We start from the raw sequence: 15526 nt of genomic DNA on the forward strand, positions 1-15526 counted from the left end.
AACAAATGCATGATTGATAAGGATAATTTATTGTTTTTATACCAAAAAATGAGAATACTTACAGAGTTTAAGTAATAAAGCCCATTTATATAGTCTGTCTTTTCATGACTACTTTCCTTTAAGACCTCCTCTTTTTTCTTCCTCCCTTACTCTGTGATTTTTGTTTTCTGCCCTTAAATACAGGTTTGGCAGTCACCAAAATCATGTTTCCCAATTCTTCATCCTCACCACTTGAGCTACTGTAGCTCTTTTTGTGGTCTGCTGTCTCTGTTTTAGAGGCAATTTTCCTTCTTTTGCTCTTGTCTAAATCTCTGTTTTCTGATTCTTCTGCTGAGGAGTCACTAGAAGTTTCTGAAAGATGCAAACTCCCAACAAAACCACCTCCAAATAAATGTACTTTTCTGGAATCTGAATGCCTTCTTTTCTTCCCACTTTCGATTTCTGTCACCACGGCTTGATGATCTGTGCAGCCTGAAGCATTTCCCCCTTTCTTTCCCTTGTGCTGATTAAGTTCTTTCTCCATAACAGCAGTAGCCTCTGAAATTTCATCATTTTCCTTTCTCTTTAGACAACTCACAGCTCTACGTAGTCTCTGACTTTTAATAGCTTGTTTTTCATGTTGTTCTAATCTGAAGAATGAATCGATTCGAAGCTGAGTCTATAAAAAAACAAAACAAAACAAAACAGTGAAACAGCTTTGGATGTTTTTGTGACAGAAAGTCAGTTAAGTTACTGTACAAAGCATTATAAATTAAAACAGGATAAAGACTAATGAAATCAGAATAGTCCTCTATATTATCCACAAAATTGGCTAAGAGACAGATGCTTCCAGTGGTTGCTCTAGTCAGCCTGAAAGTATATAGATTTAACCTGCTTTGTGGTACTTTTCACTCCTTTGACTGACAGAGAGAGCCTAGAAGACTGGTGTAGACTACAACTCATTGATAGCAAAAGAAAAGAATGTGAGTAAACCATTTTACCACTGACTTTCAGAGTATCACAGCATGCATCTCTATTCACTTTAAAGTTGTATCAAAGTTCACAGCACAGTTATTGGTGAAGAACAGTAATATTATAAATGGGCTCTTGATAAATGGTTCATTCTGCACTTCTCCTTAAAGAATGAGTGTGGTACCCAACGGTCCATTTCACTTTACTAAAATCTTAGGGGCATTCTTATGAATCATTTTAAGAGACAACATAGTGTCTTTTAAAAGCACTAAATGTACTGTTGGTACTTGTAGTTCTATTTATGTCCAGCACAGAAAACAAATTGCAACCTGGATTTGAGGTAGGTACGTGATAAAGCTTTATATCAAGTATTAAAATTGCAACCACTGAAATTAAGTAAAATGCCTCACAATAAAGCCAATCATAAAGAAATAAAATCTAGGGAATCATTTAAAGATTTTAAAATATAAATATACAGTAAGATAAAAAATGCCCAAATCCCAGTTTCTGAGAAATATATAGCCTTGCTGTTCAGTTCAAAATGATTCTTACATTTTTCCAGCTAGCCTTAAGATATATATGGTTCTGTACCATACCTGTTGCAAGTTTAGCTGTTTTATCACAGGCAAAAGGATGTCATCTGTCTTTGTCCTAGTCCAGCCAAAGTGATCTTTACAGAATATGCAGAAAGCTAAGGAACATTACAAAATGGCTATTGCTACTATTTTGTAAACACAAAATAGAAATTTCTCAAATAATCAATGCCTAGAGGAAAGTTTCTTCAGAGATTTCACTACTACAAAAACATAAAATATCTTAAGTTATTAAAACTAAGTTATGTGGATGATTCTAGTGTTATGCTATGTATTTTCATCATGACATTACATCTCTGTTAGTTACAGAACTCTAACATCAGCATTTCCAAAAGCATGTCTTCATAAAGAAAAAGTGCATTTTGGCTATGCAGCACTGTCATAAAACACAACATCTATAAATAAACCTTATTGTTACACTTACAAACACTGGAACTTTGGTTTACTGTTTAAAATACTATTAACTCTCTATGCATTGCCATCTACTTTTCAACAATTCACAGCTGCTCAAGCTACAATTGTTGTGAGAAATGGCATTATTGCAAAGAATGTGGTGAATAAACAGGTTTTGAAATCTACTTGTGACAGTACAGTTACAGAATTATGATGTCACAAGTTAGTTCAGCTGTAAGACCCTGCATTCAGAGTGAAGCAGAAGGGCAGCACAGCCTCAAATACCAGCACATATATCTACATTTTTTTCAATTCTAGAGTTAGTATCAGTGTAGGAAAGTACATTCAGATGGGGTAAGGAGGTCTCCCACACCAGTGAGATGCTAAGAATTTGACACACTGTTACGGAGACACTAGCTAGCCTTATGATCTTTAACCTAAGTATTTTTAGCTAGCAATTCCTGTCTTATAGTAAAAGGATATTCTCTAATCTGCTCTACATCAGGCTTCCCCCAGGTGAATGAGCCCCTTGTCTCATCCACCACAGGCTTCAGGTATGCTTCTGCCACTGCTGGATTTGGGAAACCTGAAGAAAGCTGCAGCTCCCGCAATTTCTTCTTGACTCTGGTATCACGTGGATTAGGTCTGATTTTCTTATTCTTCTGAGCCTCGTTCCACCACTCACTGAAAAACAGAGAAAAGTATTCACTTGTTCCCATAAAATGTAAACTTGAAATGCCAAGAGCCACTGTGCTATCCTAAATGGCTTTAATCAGACTCCCTACTTCAGCTACTGCAAGGTATGAGGTAGGAGATTTTCAAATAGAAATGGACAAACAGGCATAAGAATCTGAAAGTAAAAAGGACAAAACATACAGTAAACACAGGCATTGTCAGCCAAGGTAGCAAACATTACCTGGATTCCACCTAAGAAGCCAAATGGAAGGATACCCCGCATGTAACAATCATTCTTTGGAGTTTTTTGGTATAAAAAACAGAGATCAAACAAACAAACAAAAACAAACTTCTAACCAGTCTGAGCAACCTGGTTTAGTGGCATTACAGATTCATACAATGGCCTGGGTTGAAAAGGACCTCAAAGATCATCTAGTTTCAAACCCCCTGCTATGCACAGGGCCACCAACGACTAGACCAGGCTGCCTAGAGCCACATCCAGCCTGGCCCTGAATGTCTACAGGGATGGAAGGTGTTCCTATGCACAGCAGGGGAGTTGGACCTAGATTATCTTTAAGGTCCCTTCCAACAAAAAGATTCTATGAGTCTGTGATTCTCACAATTGCCAATACAATTGGCTTGGCACACTTCAAACTTTGTTCTTCCCCACAGCCTACCTGTCTGTCTCTTTCCAGGTTCATCAAGTCTCTTTTCTCTATGGGCAAGCTACAGCACCTTCTCACATGCTCAGGAAGAAACAACCTTGACTCCACTAGGGATCCAGCTCTGCAATGAACTTGGAGGCAGTTGCACAGTTTTAAAGCTGCTCTATTTCTTCACTAGTCTTGCTGTAATTGCTGCATCAACACATCGTTTTGATTACCTGCCATTTCAAGTACCGATACAACGGAGTTACATATTTTATAGTTAAGTTAGCCTCCTTGATGATGGTCATATGTTCTGTTGTATACTTAAGTAGCAGAAAGTATATTCACTAACATTGATATTGCAGAAAAATAAGAAAGAAAAACAACAAAATTCAGCAAAGCATACGCGAATTTTAGGAGAGGTTCCAATCCATGCCCAGGAAATTCATTTAAGATCTCCATCGCTGTTACAAAGCCAACATTTGGGATTCCTTCAGTGTAGTCACTTCCAAGCAAGTATGCCAAATTAATTAACTTGCTTCGATCTAACCCTGTAAAAGAAAGTGTGTAAACCAAATATAGCCACTGGATTCCTCATTCTTACAAATTAAAAATACTGTATTTTCTGAAAGACAAACAACAAAAGAAATGTACATGCATTAACATCCAGATTTGCTAAATTATATTCTAGAGCAGCGTTAATATACTACTGTTACCTCAAGCACCATAGCTGCATTTGCTACCTAAGCACAGCTTAGCATATCTTGCTAAAATTAAATTGCTACAATGTAGAAACTCAGATTTCCTCAATGGCCTTCAAGAAGAGAGATTATTTTACATATTTTTCTCATGTATTTATACGCATACATTTTTCCATCCTTTTCTCACCTAATGCTCACCTGAATTTAATAACTCCTAAATCAGAAATAAAAATATTCAAGTCCTCAGTTCCATAATATGAAGAGTTCCCAAACTGGACCGACAGACTAAAAGAGCCTCTGAAACAGCTAGAAAGAAGAAGAACTGACTAGACCATTTCTACATAGTAATCAGTAAGATCTTCCAAAGCCAGAGTGATTTTCAGTGACTAGCTTCAGGAGTTTAGATAAAAAAAGAAATTTCTGTGGAGAAAAGGAGGGATGTGTGTCTTAGCACACATCAGAATGCTAGTCGGGATATTCAACAACTGTCAAGAAAGAAAGAATTATACTATTTTTACACTCTATACTACTTTTCAATGCATTAAACTGCAGAGGAATGTGTCATGAAGATAGATGATGGGTATTTTTTCCAGTAAATAATCTGGTTTATTACATTAATATCGACTAAAATTCACGTGTGTGGTTTTATAGAACTTCTTCCCAAGTAAACTACAGTGGCATATCTAAAATAAGTAATAATAAGTAAAATAATAGCCTTCTCTTTGCTGAGAAAAGAAAACAGATACATTTTCCACTGCATTCTGAATTTCACATACTGAAGGTATTAAAATATGATTTCAAAGACCATATCCTAAAAGTGTCAGAGTGATTTTCAAAAGTGTTATAGGTTGTTTTATTATTATTATTATTATTGTTGTCTCATTTATGCATATTTTCTCCAATATACTACATAACACTAAAGCTCAACAGCTCAACATAATTAGCAATAATCTGATTAGGAAGTTCAAGAACAATAAGAAGAAAAAGCTGTCAATATTAACTGAAAAACCTTCTTACATAGTACATTGGATCCCCTTTTAATCATTACGTGTCAATATATCCAAAATAAATTTCCATCTGGCAATAAAAACAGCAATCCAACTGAATGTCTTTAGAAACTTTCCAAGGAACGTTGCATTTTATGCATGTGTTATCTGTTTCTGTAGGAAATCCAACTTCAGAAAGATACATGGCAAAAGTGTCTTATCAAAGATTGTATCTACGATCACTGGCCCTTACCCAGCTGGTTTTGAAAATCAACATACTGGTAGTATTCCACATATTTGTTTTGACTGAAGAAATTTTTATAAACATGCCGTGCACCAAATAACCAAACATCACTATCATCAGTGATTGTTCCAGAGGTCTGATCAGTGAGGTCCAATATAGCACATTGTGCCTCTGCTTCCATAGGAGCTTCAATGTACGGAATGCCGAATAGGCGGAGAAGCTCCTGTAGGATGAAGACAAAACAGTCAATACTTCATCTGAAAAACGGATCGTAATATACTAACATATGACTCAAAAAAGCTAAATTCACAATTAGGAGGTATTTAATATTTCACAGCAAATCTTAATTTCCACTAAAAAGTACTAGGCAGAGTTAAGGCAAAAGTCCTACTTAGTCAGTTCAGGCAGATAGTGCCACACAAGTCAAGCACTGCTGGTTCACACTGTTACTACAGAGACTGAGAATCTCCTATTTTAATTATACAAAAAAATTAAGTATCGTTCTTTCTATAACTACTACTTTCACATGGACAAAAGTCCATACATTACAAATACATTTATGTGGTGTCCATGAAAAAAAGAGATGCAGGTTTGAAAAAGAAAAAAATTAGTCTTCAACTTAGCTCACAGAAGTAGTAGAAAGTATATGAGAAATATGTGTATCAAGCAACTAATAGAAGGCAGACTACTCATTCTGTGAGGATAACGTTTTGGTATACATGTATTTTGATATATTTTACACTATCTGCTTTTATATAATACATTATTCATCCTCAGTTAAATAACCCACACACCAGGTTTACACAGTTCTGGACTACTTCATCTCTATGAATTATACTTTCCATTTATACCACTGCTCCCAGTTTAGATGTAACAATCACTGCAAAACCTAAAATATAAATTATTTAGTATATATTTGGTAAATGTGTGTATATATATATATATATATACACACACACACACATATATATATATAAAATAAAAATGTGTATATATATCTAATACATGCATCTAAGTGCTGCATATATTGTGCAATACCGTTATATGATATGTAATACTACAAAGCACAATCCATTAACCCTTAAAAAATCTGAAGAAACAATACGAGTAAGTACACAGGAAAGAAGAATTTCCATCACTTTATAACCATACAAATTATCCCTTTTATACAAAGGGAAATTTTTATAAAAAAGAAAATACAAGTGTTTGTGTATGTTTCAGAAATTATTCTAATAATTTTATCACATCATAGATATCATTACTAGTCTGCTATGTTGTATCATCTCAGAGACACTGTATTCAAGTAGTCCTTGCATTAGGCTGGATTATCCTTTCAATGTGAATAATCAAACAGAGGCTGCAGGCTTATGCAAATGTTATTGGTGAGATTCCTTAAAAAGATCAAATTGATCCATACTTAAAAATCTCGTGCTTTAAAAATGTTGATTTATTCATAATTTTATTATTATTTTATAGTGTTATACCATCTACTTAAAATTCCTGGACTTGAAGATTCATCTCAGTACTTTAAATATTTAAAAATCAAGCAGACTGAAGAAAATAAGCTCCTAAGAGGAAGAAAAGGAAAACATTTGACTGTAGGGGTGGGAGGGCAGTCTTATATTGTATCAAATTGAAATGATTCAGTGAATTACCTGGCTTTCCAAGAACATTTGTCCTGTTACAGAAGAAGCAACACGCTCCTGCTGCTGTTTTTGAGACTGAAGCATTTCCTGCTCAGCAGAAAGGTCATTTTCTAATTCTTCTAGTTCTTCCTGAAAAATAAAACAAGTTTTTGGTCATTTCAACCATTTTACAGTTTACCTAATAATACCTATGCCCACAACTAGTAGTATAAGCTCCATTAATTCATGTCAGGAAACTGTCATAGCTTCTCTTATGCAGTAAATTATAAGATCATACCTAGGTCTCCTCATCAGGACACTTGTCCTGATTTCAGATATTGTTTAACTGTCATCTTTAAAAAAAATGCCCCTACAGAATTTAAGTAAATATATTAAAGTTATGAAAAAGTTCCCTGATGGTTTTTCTTGAAAAGTATTTTGCAACATAGCACTTAACTATCAGCTTAAGACAACTATCAAAATTACCAAACTGATGTCTTGCCACTCATCTTTTGCATCTTCAACATTATCTTCTTTTTCAGCATTCTGACTGCTTGTCAGCTGCACTTCATCAGAATCATTCAGCAAGTTCTGTGTGACTGTATCATGTCCATCTTCCTCCTTTTCTGAAAGTGCTGTTTTATCACCCAGTCTCTCATCATATTTAGTAGAAAATTCATCCTCATTACTGATTACAGCGTCCACTTCAATAAAGCTTCCTATAAAGGAAGAACAAAGAGCTCAGCTTCTTGCTATTTGCTTAAAAAAAGATGTGTTTCAACTTATTTTTTAGTGGGACAGTGGGTTGGGTTGTTTTTTGTTTGTTTTGTTTTGAGGTTGGGTTTGCTGGCTTGGTTTTTCTTTTGCTTTTGCTATATGAAATAAACAGATACATGAACTGTGAAACAAACAAACAAAAAAAAACAAACAAGCAGTTAACCATCCATATATAAGTTAATCAAGTTCAAGGTATAGAAAAACAATCTTTCCTGCTTTTCCATATTGTGTACCCAGGCACAGCACTATAGGGAAAATATAGCTTAGATTTTCTTTCCAATTCCAGTGTGTAGGAATAGATCTGTTTAAAAGCATTTCTTACAAGGAAAGAAAGGTTAAATTCAATTGATTTCAAATACAGGAAGGCTTTTATCTTTTTATCTTTTTACTCATTTAAAATGCACATACCATCAGAATCACTGTCTTCAGACTGTAATGTCCCTTCTCTTTCCTCTTTTGGACCTCCTGTTGCTGGAAGTATTTCAGTTTCCTTTTGTACCTCAGACACATTCTCTTCTGTTTGTGAATGAATTTCCTCTATTATTTCACAAATTTTCGAGTTTTCTTCAGTTTTAGAAAATCCTGCTGTTTCACTGTGAATCAAAGGCCCTCTACTAGCTTGTGAAGGGGAACAGCTTGGCTTCTGAACGCACAAGTTCACATCCTTGTCTTCCAAGTAAGTTGAGTCTATTTTTGAACCATTTAATTCTGAGTCTACAACTTCTTTCCCTTTTTCAGTATCATCAACACAAGAGTAATTTTTATCTGTGGACATACTGGTGCCCTCGGGTGTAATACGATTTTTTTCCAACTCCTGACTCTTTTGTCCAAATTCAACATCCTGCACAATTACTTGGTTTGATGAATGAACTGTAGATGTAAGTATTTCTTTATCCTCTTTAACTTCAGGAATCTGATCTTCCTCATCTGAGCTACTAAGAAAATCCTTCACTTTCGACCTTTCTGTTTGCACTCTCTCAGTTCTAGCAGTAACAACTTCCTCCTTTTCATCATCATCATCATTCAGAGCTTGCTGAATTGCCCGCAGTGTTCTTGGAGACACACTGCCTTCTTCCGTTACAGACTGAGTCAGGTTTAGTCGTTCTTTATTTTCATCTCCCAGCTCTTCTTCTGAGCTGCTTTCCACCATTGCTGCCTGGATAGCAAGCAATGTTTGGGGAGAGGGTGGTGCTGTTGCTACGCTGTTATCTTTCTCTGTCTGCAACTTGTCAGATGCAATTAACTTTGCATTAGCTGGAGGTTCACTTATTTTACTCAATTCAGACCTTTCTGATGAGGGTCCTGCAGTAGCTTCCAAGTCTTTACTAGTATCATCTTTTGCTTGAAAACCTGAAAAAAATAGGTTTATTTAAGATAAAATGCTGCTTTATACTAGCATTCCACGCTACATAAGAAAAAAAAAAAAACATCATTTGAAAATGAATAAGCCAGTTTTCTATACTTGCCAATCATAGTTAATTATGTCTAACAGTACAGTAAATTTCACTACATACACCTGTAAACAATATTCAGGTCTTTTCTTAAAATTAAAAGCTGCAGGCTGCACACAGTGAATAAAAGGTTTTATATAGAGAAGACCTGACATACCTTTTATTAAGATATAGTGAGAAGTGTCTTCAGAGATTATCCTCCTAGATTCCATTTCTTTCACAAAACCACCTTCATTCTCATATTGTGTTTGGATTTGACCCGAGTGCTGCTGATTCAACTCTTTTTCTACATTTTCTATACACCGACTGAGGTGACTTTTCTTAAGCAAACCCCTAAGCTGGTATTGGGAAAAGTCACTGGAGTCCTTAATAAAAAAAAAGAATCCAAGTCAATTTTTCAAAAAAATGACTCTAACTGCACCTTTAAAGCAAGTGCAATTACCATGCTCTGGAAAGCCTTTTAATAGAAGTATTTTCTTATTTCCTTTAAGTAGGTTACATTTGGCATTTACTGACTGCTGCACTCACAAGTGACAATGCTATTACTGCTGCAATACACAATAGAATTCTAAAAGATATCATTAAGGAGTCCTGAATGCTGGTTTAAACACAATGAGATCTAAATGATGTGATCAACAAAAGTGAGGTGGCTAACAGAACAGGTCCCCATCTTAACAACAATGCAATTATAATAGAATCCATATGTGGGTGGTTTTAAGATGCTGTCCACCACAAAATGGTGCTTAGCTTGCACTGAGGTACAAGCTATCATTCCATCTGATACTATACTTTAAAAACATTTGTGCTCCAGAAAGATATTCTGGCAGTAGCACAGTAGAATTCCCTACTCATCTCTGAATGGCTTTAGTATCACATCTAAGTTACAAACATGCAGGTCTTTTCCCACTTGTGAGCTCCCCTAACAATCTGCAGTTTTGTAATCCAAGCTGCACTCATTCTGCCTGACTTATCCGCATTAGCAGCATGTTCCTTGTAACTGAAACATTCTGCACGATGCTGCTGAGGGATGATACACAGCATGCTTTTTTCATTCTTGCCAAACCAAATTAGCTCTGGCAATTTTAGTAGATAGGACACTGAATGCACACATGGGAAGGATCATTACTTGCTTGCTTTTCCTTCCCCCTTATCATAACATTTGTCATTAAATAGAGTACGTGAGTAAAGCTCTTCAGATGCAATTCATCTGCAATAGAACCACCCCAATGGCTTGCCACTATTTTAAATATTACCTCTGGCATTGCTTCAAATAATGTTCTGTTTCGTTTAGTAAGTTCCTTCATATCAGACAAGATCTCATGTTTTACTTCTGGAGGCAGCTTGTTAAAATCTTCTGAATCTATATCTATAGCATGAGGGTTTTCAAATAATTGTTCCTATTAAAAAAACGGAAAATATATATATATTTATTTTGTATGACAGCCTAAAAACAGTGAAAGATTCTCATCATCCTTTCAAATTAAAAAAAAAACAAAAAACACCCATAAAATCTTTGTTACTATTTCCTATACTGTTTGATGCGCACTATATGAACTACAACTTTAAAATTTGGTTTCATTCTTTTTATAAAAATATATTCAGCATGAATCACAGAAGACAGTTTTAGAGCCTTAGCAAGTCTGATTTTATCCTTCCAAAGAGGGTTGTTTTTTTTTTTTTTTTTCTTTTTGCAAACTACTTCCAACACTGTCAGTATTTCCAAGAGAGTTTATTTAATGTTGGTGGTTTTTTGTTTTTTTTTTGGAAAGAAAAAATAATTTCACAATTTATTACACATTCTGCTTAGCTCTGCATGTGTTTCTTTTCTCCTCTTCCTCAGCGCATCAGAAAGGAATATAGAGTTTGTCTGTGAAAACTCAAGGACCAATGCATTTCAACATCACTCTGTACTCAGGTAAGTATGCAAATTCTGTTCAATATGCTGTCTTATCTGCGCATACACATGTGAAAAAATGCACACATTTCAATTTTTCCTATTACAGAAGAAACACTTTTATTCCAGAGAAAGTAGTCTAAAATGAAGCCATAATAATTCCTATTCTGCTGTGTTCAAGTGAAGAAAATTCCAGTTATATTTTCAGATTTGCAGGAAATTATGGCATTCTTAAAATCAACTTGCTTACTTGGTCAGTAATGCTATCACAACACCTATACCTTCAAACCAAACTTTTTTTTATTTAAAGAAACATAGCACTGACAGGATAGTTCACAACAACAAGGGAATTAGGATGTATTTACCTGCAGTAGCTTTTTCTGAGTCATTCTTATTTCCCATTCTTTTTCTTCTTCCTCCTCTGAGCTAAAAATCACAGCAGGAAAAAAGACATTTCCTCAGGTAAATCAAATTTGTATTTTAAGCAAAAAGATATTAGCTTTCCCTCCCTGACACTTAGGAAAGAAAAACCAAAATACACACAACAGCAAAGTACACACACACAAATAAAATAGCTTAGACTGAAGAGGACTTCAGAGATCATCTAGTTACAATCCCTCAGCTGTGGGCAGGGTTGCCACCCACTAGATCAGGCTGCCCAGGATCCTATCCAACCTGGTCTCGAACATCTCCTCAGATAAGACAACCTCTCCAGGCATCCTGTTCTGGTACATCACCATCCTCTGAATAAAAAATTTCTTCTTAACATCTAACCTAAATCCCTTTATGATTTAAAGCCATGCCTCTTATCCTGTTACTATCAGATCATTTAAAAAGTCAGTCTCCCTCCTGCTTGTAAGCTTTCTTCAAGTACTGGAAGGCCACAATTAGGTCTCTCCAGATCTTCTCCAAACTAAAGAAGCCCAGCTCCCTCAAACCTTCTCCATAGGATAGGTGCTCCAGCCTTCTGATAATCTTTGTGGCTCTCCTCCAGATCCACTCCAACAGCTCCACATCCCTCCTGTACTGGGGGCCCCAGGCCTGGACACAGTACTCCAGATGGGGCTTCACACAGGAAGAGCAGTGGTGGTCAATCACCTCCCTTGCCCTTATTTAAGATATCACATATTTGACAAATATGTCTACTTCTGCTCAGTGCATCTACACCGCTGGATGAGGGGACAATAACCAGCATCCAGCTGTCACATATCAGCTACCCACTTGAACAGTCAGGTTCATTTACTCTCATAGATGTAGCCATAGAAAGTGAGGGAGTACTCTGTGTCCTCAACAAGAGTTCAGGGTAGAAATCTAATCTACAGGCTGAAAGCTTGTTCTATTAGTTACTCTAGAATAAATAACTAGAAGGCTTCTGGATCCAAGCTACAATCCAATCTCTCCAAAAAGAAATTGAAATAAAACACAAACTGAAGATATGTTACATATTAAGGAATCATACAGGTCAAAAATCTTCCAACAACTTCAAAAACAGTATTTTATATTCTTATCTGAGTTTATTACAATCATTGAAGCTATTTTTCTTAACTCTACCTACCTGTTTTTCTCTTCATCCTGTAAAGAGGGCAATACATAAATATCATCAATTTCTTCTCTTCGAACTTGTGTAATACTGGGATAAACTTCATTGCTTAGGGAAAAAAAGAAGACAACAATGATTTTTAGCTACATGAAACTTAGCTGCCACATATAAACAAAGGCAAAATAATTTTTATTCCTGCCTTTTGCCTGTAAGAGCAGCTTTGATAGCTTGTCTCTTCAGAAATGTTTTCAAGAGTTTCTCTGCAGTTTTCCTGGAATCACTGATGGCCATTTCTTTTCTGTGTCTTCGCTTTGCCTGTGAACAAAAAACACCAGTTAATTTTGCTGGGTGCTGAAGATATGCATCGAGTGAACAACTCTTAGAATTCTGCATGCTGAGACTATGAGCAACTCCTAACTCACTCTACATAGGCATAGCCTTCAAATCCTCTAAGTCTGGGTCAGTGGCCTCCGTGGGACTCAGTGTTTTTCAGCTTCTGGGTACAAATGCCTGCAAGAGTCATGTTCAGATCCATTCTGAAGTAGAAGTCAGTCTTTTGCTGTCATCCACCTCTCTACAATCTAGTAGGTGTGAAAACCAAACTTGAAAATATATCAATCAAAAGGGAGAAGCTGCATGCTCCAAGAGCTGACGAGGACTGGGATTATGAAGAACATCTGCACAACAGTGTGCTTCAAGCCCTCCACCCTCATGGCTGAAGCCATGGAATCCAAGGAATTTTAAAATGGCTACTCAGTATCAACAGACATGCACATGTATTTTATATTGCAGTGACTCAGAAAAAGTACATACCAAGGTCTGTCTCTTCAGAAGTGGTGCTTCCCCATCAAAAACAAAGACAGGCCGAATTCGAAAGAACAGCAACTTGCAGAGTCGATTAAAAAGAGTGAGGAGATGAGCATTTTGTATAGTATTACCATGACGATCTCTGACTCCCTTTATTGCCTGGTTCAACCAAATACTGATATCTTAAAGAATGGTTAAGAGGAGATAATATGATATAGACGTGAGATTGCATGTTAACAGTTTCTATAAAGTGCAGATTTGACTGAGTGGCTTACTGTTCCATGCTTGGCCTACTGAACCCACTGTTAACCATATATTTGTGAACTTCAGAGAATAAATCCTTGCTTCTCTTGCCCTGGACAAAAAGTAAAATTGAAACTGCTGTGCAGCAAGCATTATCTCCTCAGTAATGTTTATAAATAAAAGAAGAATAACTTATTTCCACATCTTTCTAACATTTTTCTAGCATTTAACCAAGTTTATACGATAGGAAAGCTCATACAAAAGTTAGAAACAATTATCACAGAATAATTTGAGTTGGAAGGAACCTTTAAAGGTCACCTAGTCCAACTCCTTGCAAGGAACAGGGACACTTACAGTAGATCAGGCTGCTCAGAGCCCTTTCCAGACTGATCTTGAATGTCTCCAGGCATCCACCACCTCTCTGGGCAACCTATTCCACTACTTCATTCACTACCCTTATCGTAAAAACCTTTTTCTTTATTTCTAATCTAAATCCCACTAAAAATGGTTTTAGTTTGAAACCATTTCCCCTTGTCCTGTCACAGGAGACACTGCTAAAGCCTATCTCCTTCCTTCTTACAGCCCCCCTAAAGAGCTGCTTTCAGGTCTCCCTGGAGCCTTCTTTCCACTAACATGAACAGCCCCAGCACTCTCAGCCTGTCCTCAAAGGAGAAGTGTTCCATCCCCGGTTCATTTTTATGGTGCTCCTCTGGATGCACTTGAGCAGGTCCACATCTCTGTTGTGATGAGGACTCCACATTTGGACAGAGTACTCCAGGTGAGATCTCAACAGCACATAGTAGAAGGGCAAAATATCAAAGTATTGTCACAATTTAAAATATTTTTTTTTAAAAAAGCTGTTCATATAGAATTAAGTGAAGTGGTTTGAATAAATTCTCTTACAAATTTGGTTCCTTAGCCTTACTTTAAAGGATACCAACAGCAAGAATTTTTCCTTCCAGTATTTCTGGGTTTATAGGTCTTCCAGTGCACTCCAGCAGTTTCCAAAGTCCTTGAACTCCCATTGCCCTTTCTTAGCTACCTTGAGAGAGAAGAGTCAATGAGGTACAATTCAATGTATAACCCAAGAACCGTATGAACAGCTGAAGTTTTACCATCGAAAACTCAAGAGCATTGTTACCACAAATAACCCAAAGCCACTAACGCCGCCCCGTCGCTTCGGATGGCACTCTCAGGGTTTAACACAAGAGAACCCTCAAATGTCGGTCAAGCGCGACGCAGGTCTGCGCTCCCCGCGGCCGCCCGGTACCGCTTAACTGGTCTGACCCCAGCGAGAGAGCCGCCCTATGGACGATCTTCAGCGCGCGCAGCACCGCTCACCTGGCAGCGCGGTAAGAGTCTGGGGGCGGAGTCCGACGCGAGAGGGGGACACCCGATCCAGGCCGAGAAACCCCTCACCGTACGCCGGCCTCCCGCTGCGGGGTGCGCATGCGTGCTCACCGCCCTGCCGCGCTACCCGCCGGGAAGGGGAGCTGGCGGGGTGGAGCCGGGCGCCATGATTGGGGGGGTGGGGGGGGGCCGAAACCGCCTTATAAGGATCTCGCTAGGGAAGGGGGGGGGTCAACCTTTTAAATAGTTAAATTCCCGGTCCAAATTCAGCTTGCAGAAGGTTCACCTGGAAACCGCCTACGTTTTCAAAAGCTTTGTTCAACCATCAGCTTGAAAGCTGTAGGATGCTAAGTAGTAGAAGGGTATGCAGCCTTCTGAGCAAAGCGGTCCTGACCCCAGGGTTAGTCAGCTAAATAGGCTGGAAAGAAAGAAGAAATTATTCTTAGAAAGAGTGGTGAAGCACTGGCACAGACTGCCCTGGGAGATGGTGGAGTCACCGTCCCTGGAGGTGCTCAAGAACTGTGTGTGTACCTAAGCACACAGGCAGTGGGCATGGGCTGGTGGTTGGACTTCATGATCTTGCAAGTCCTTTCCAACCTTAATGATTCTATATGCTAATCCAGTCCTTCATTTACATAGTTTCCTGAAA

The 15526-nt window shown here is 37.4% G+C and overlaps 1 protein-coding gene across 2 annotated transcripts; it reads right to left on the reverse strand.

The window, feature by feature from the left end:
- Positions 1-6: 6 nt before the first annotated feature.
- On the reverse strand, positions 7-15010 carry ERCC5 (ERCC excision repair 5, endonuclease). Of its 2 annotated transcripts, none has more exons than XM_085215536.1 (16): positions 14869-15010; positions 14465-14565; positions 13291-13466; positions 12677-12792; positions 12493-12585; positions 11303-11363; positions 10297-10440; positions 9201-9408; positions 8001-8942; positions 7302-7534; positions 6846-6965; positions 5200-5413; positions 3666-3810; positions 2419-2621; positions 1548-1630; positions 7-658 (listed from the first exon to the last, which is right to left on the reverse strand). In XM_085215536.1, exons 2-16 carry the CDS (start codon positions 14550-14552, stop codon positions 119-121), a joined length of 3366 nt encoding a protein of 1121 aa, XP_085071662.1. In that variant the 5' UTR covers positions 14553-14565; positions 14869-15010; the 3' UTR covers positions 7-118. The 2 variants fall into 2 exon arrangements, with proteins under 2 accessions (XP_085071662.1, XP_085071661.1); XM_085215535.1 differs by having other exon boundaries at positions 14465-14569.
- Between the last annotated feature and the right edge of the window lie 516 nt (positions 15011-15526).

Source organism: Meleagris gallopavo, chromosome 1 (assembly GCF_905368555.1).
Source record: "Meleagris gallopavo chromosome 1, MGAL_WU_HG_1.1, whole genome shotgun sequence".
NCBI lineage: Eukaryota > Metazoa > Chordata > Aves > Galliformes > Phasianidae > Meleagris > Meleagris gallopavo.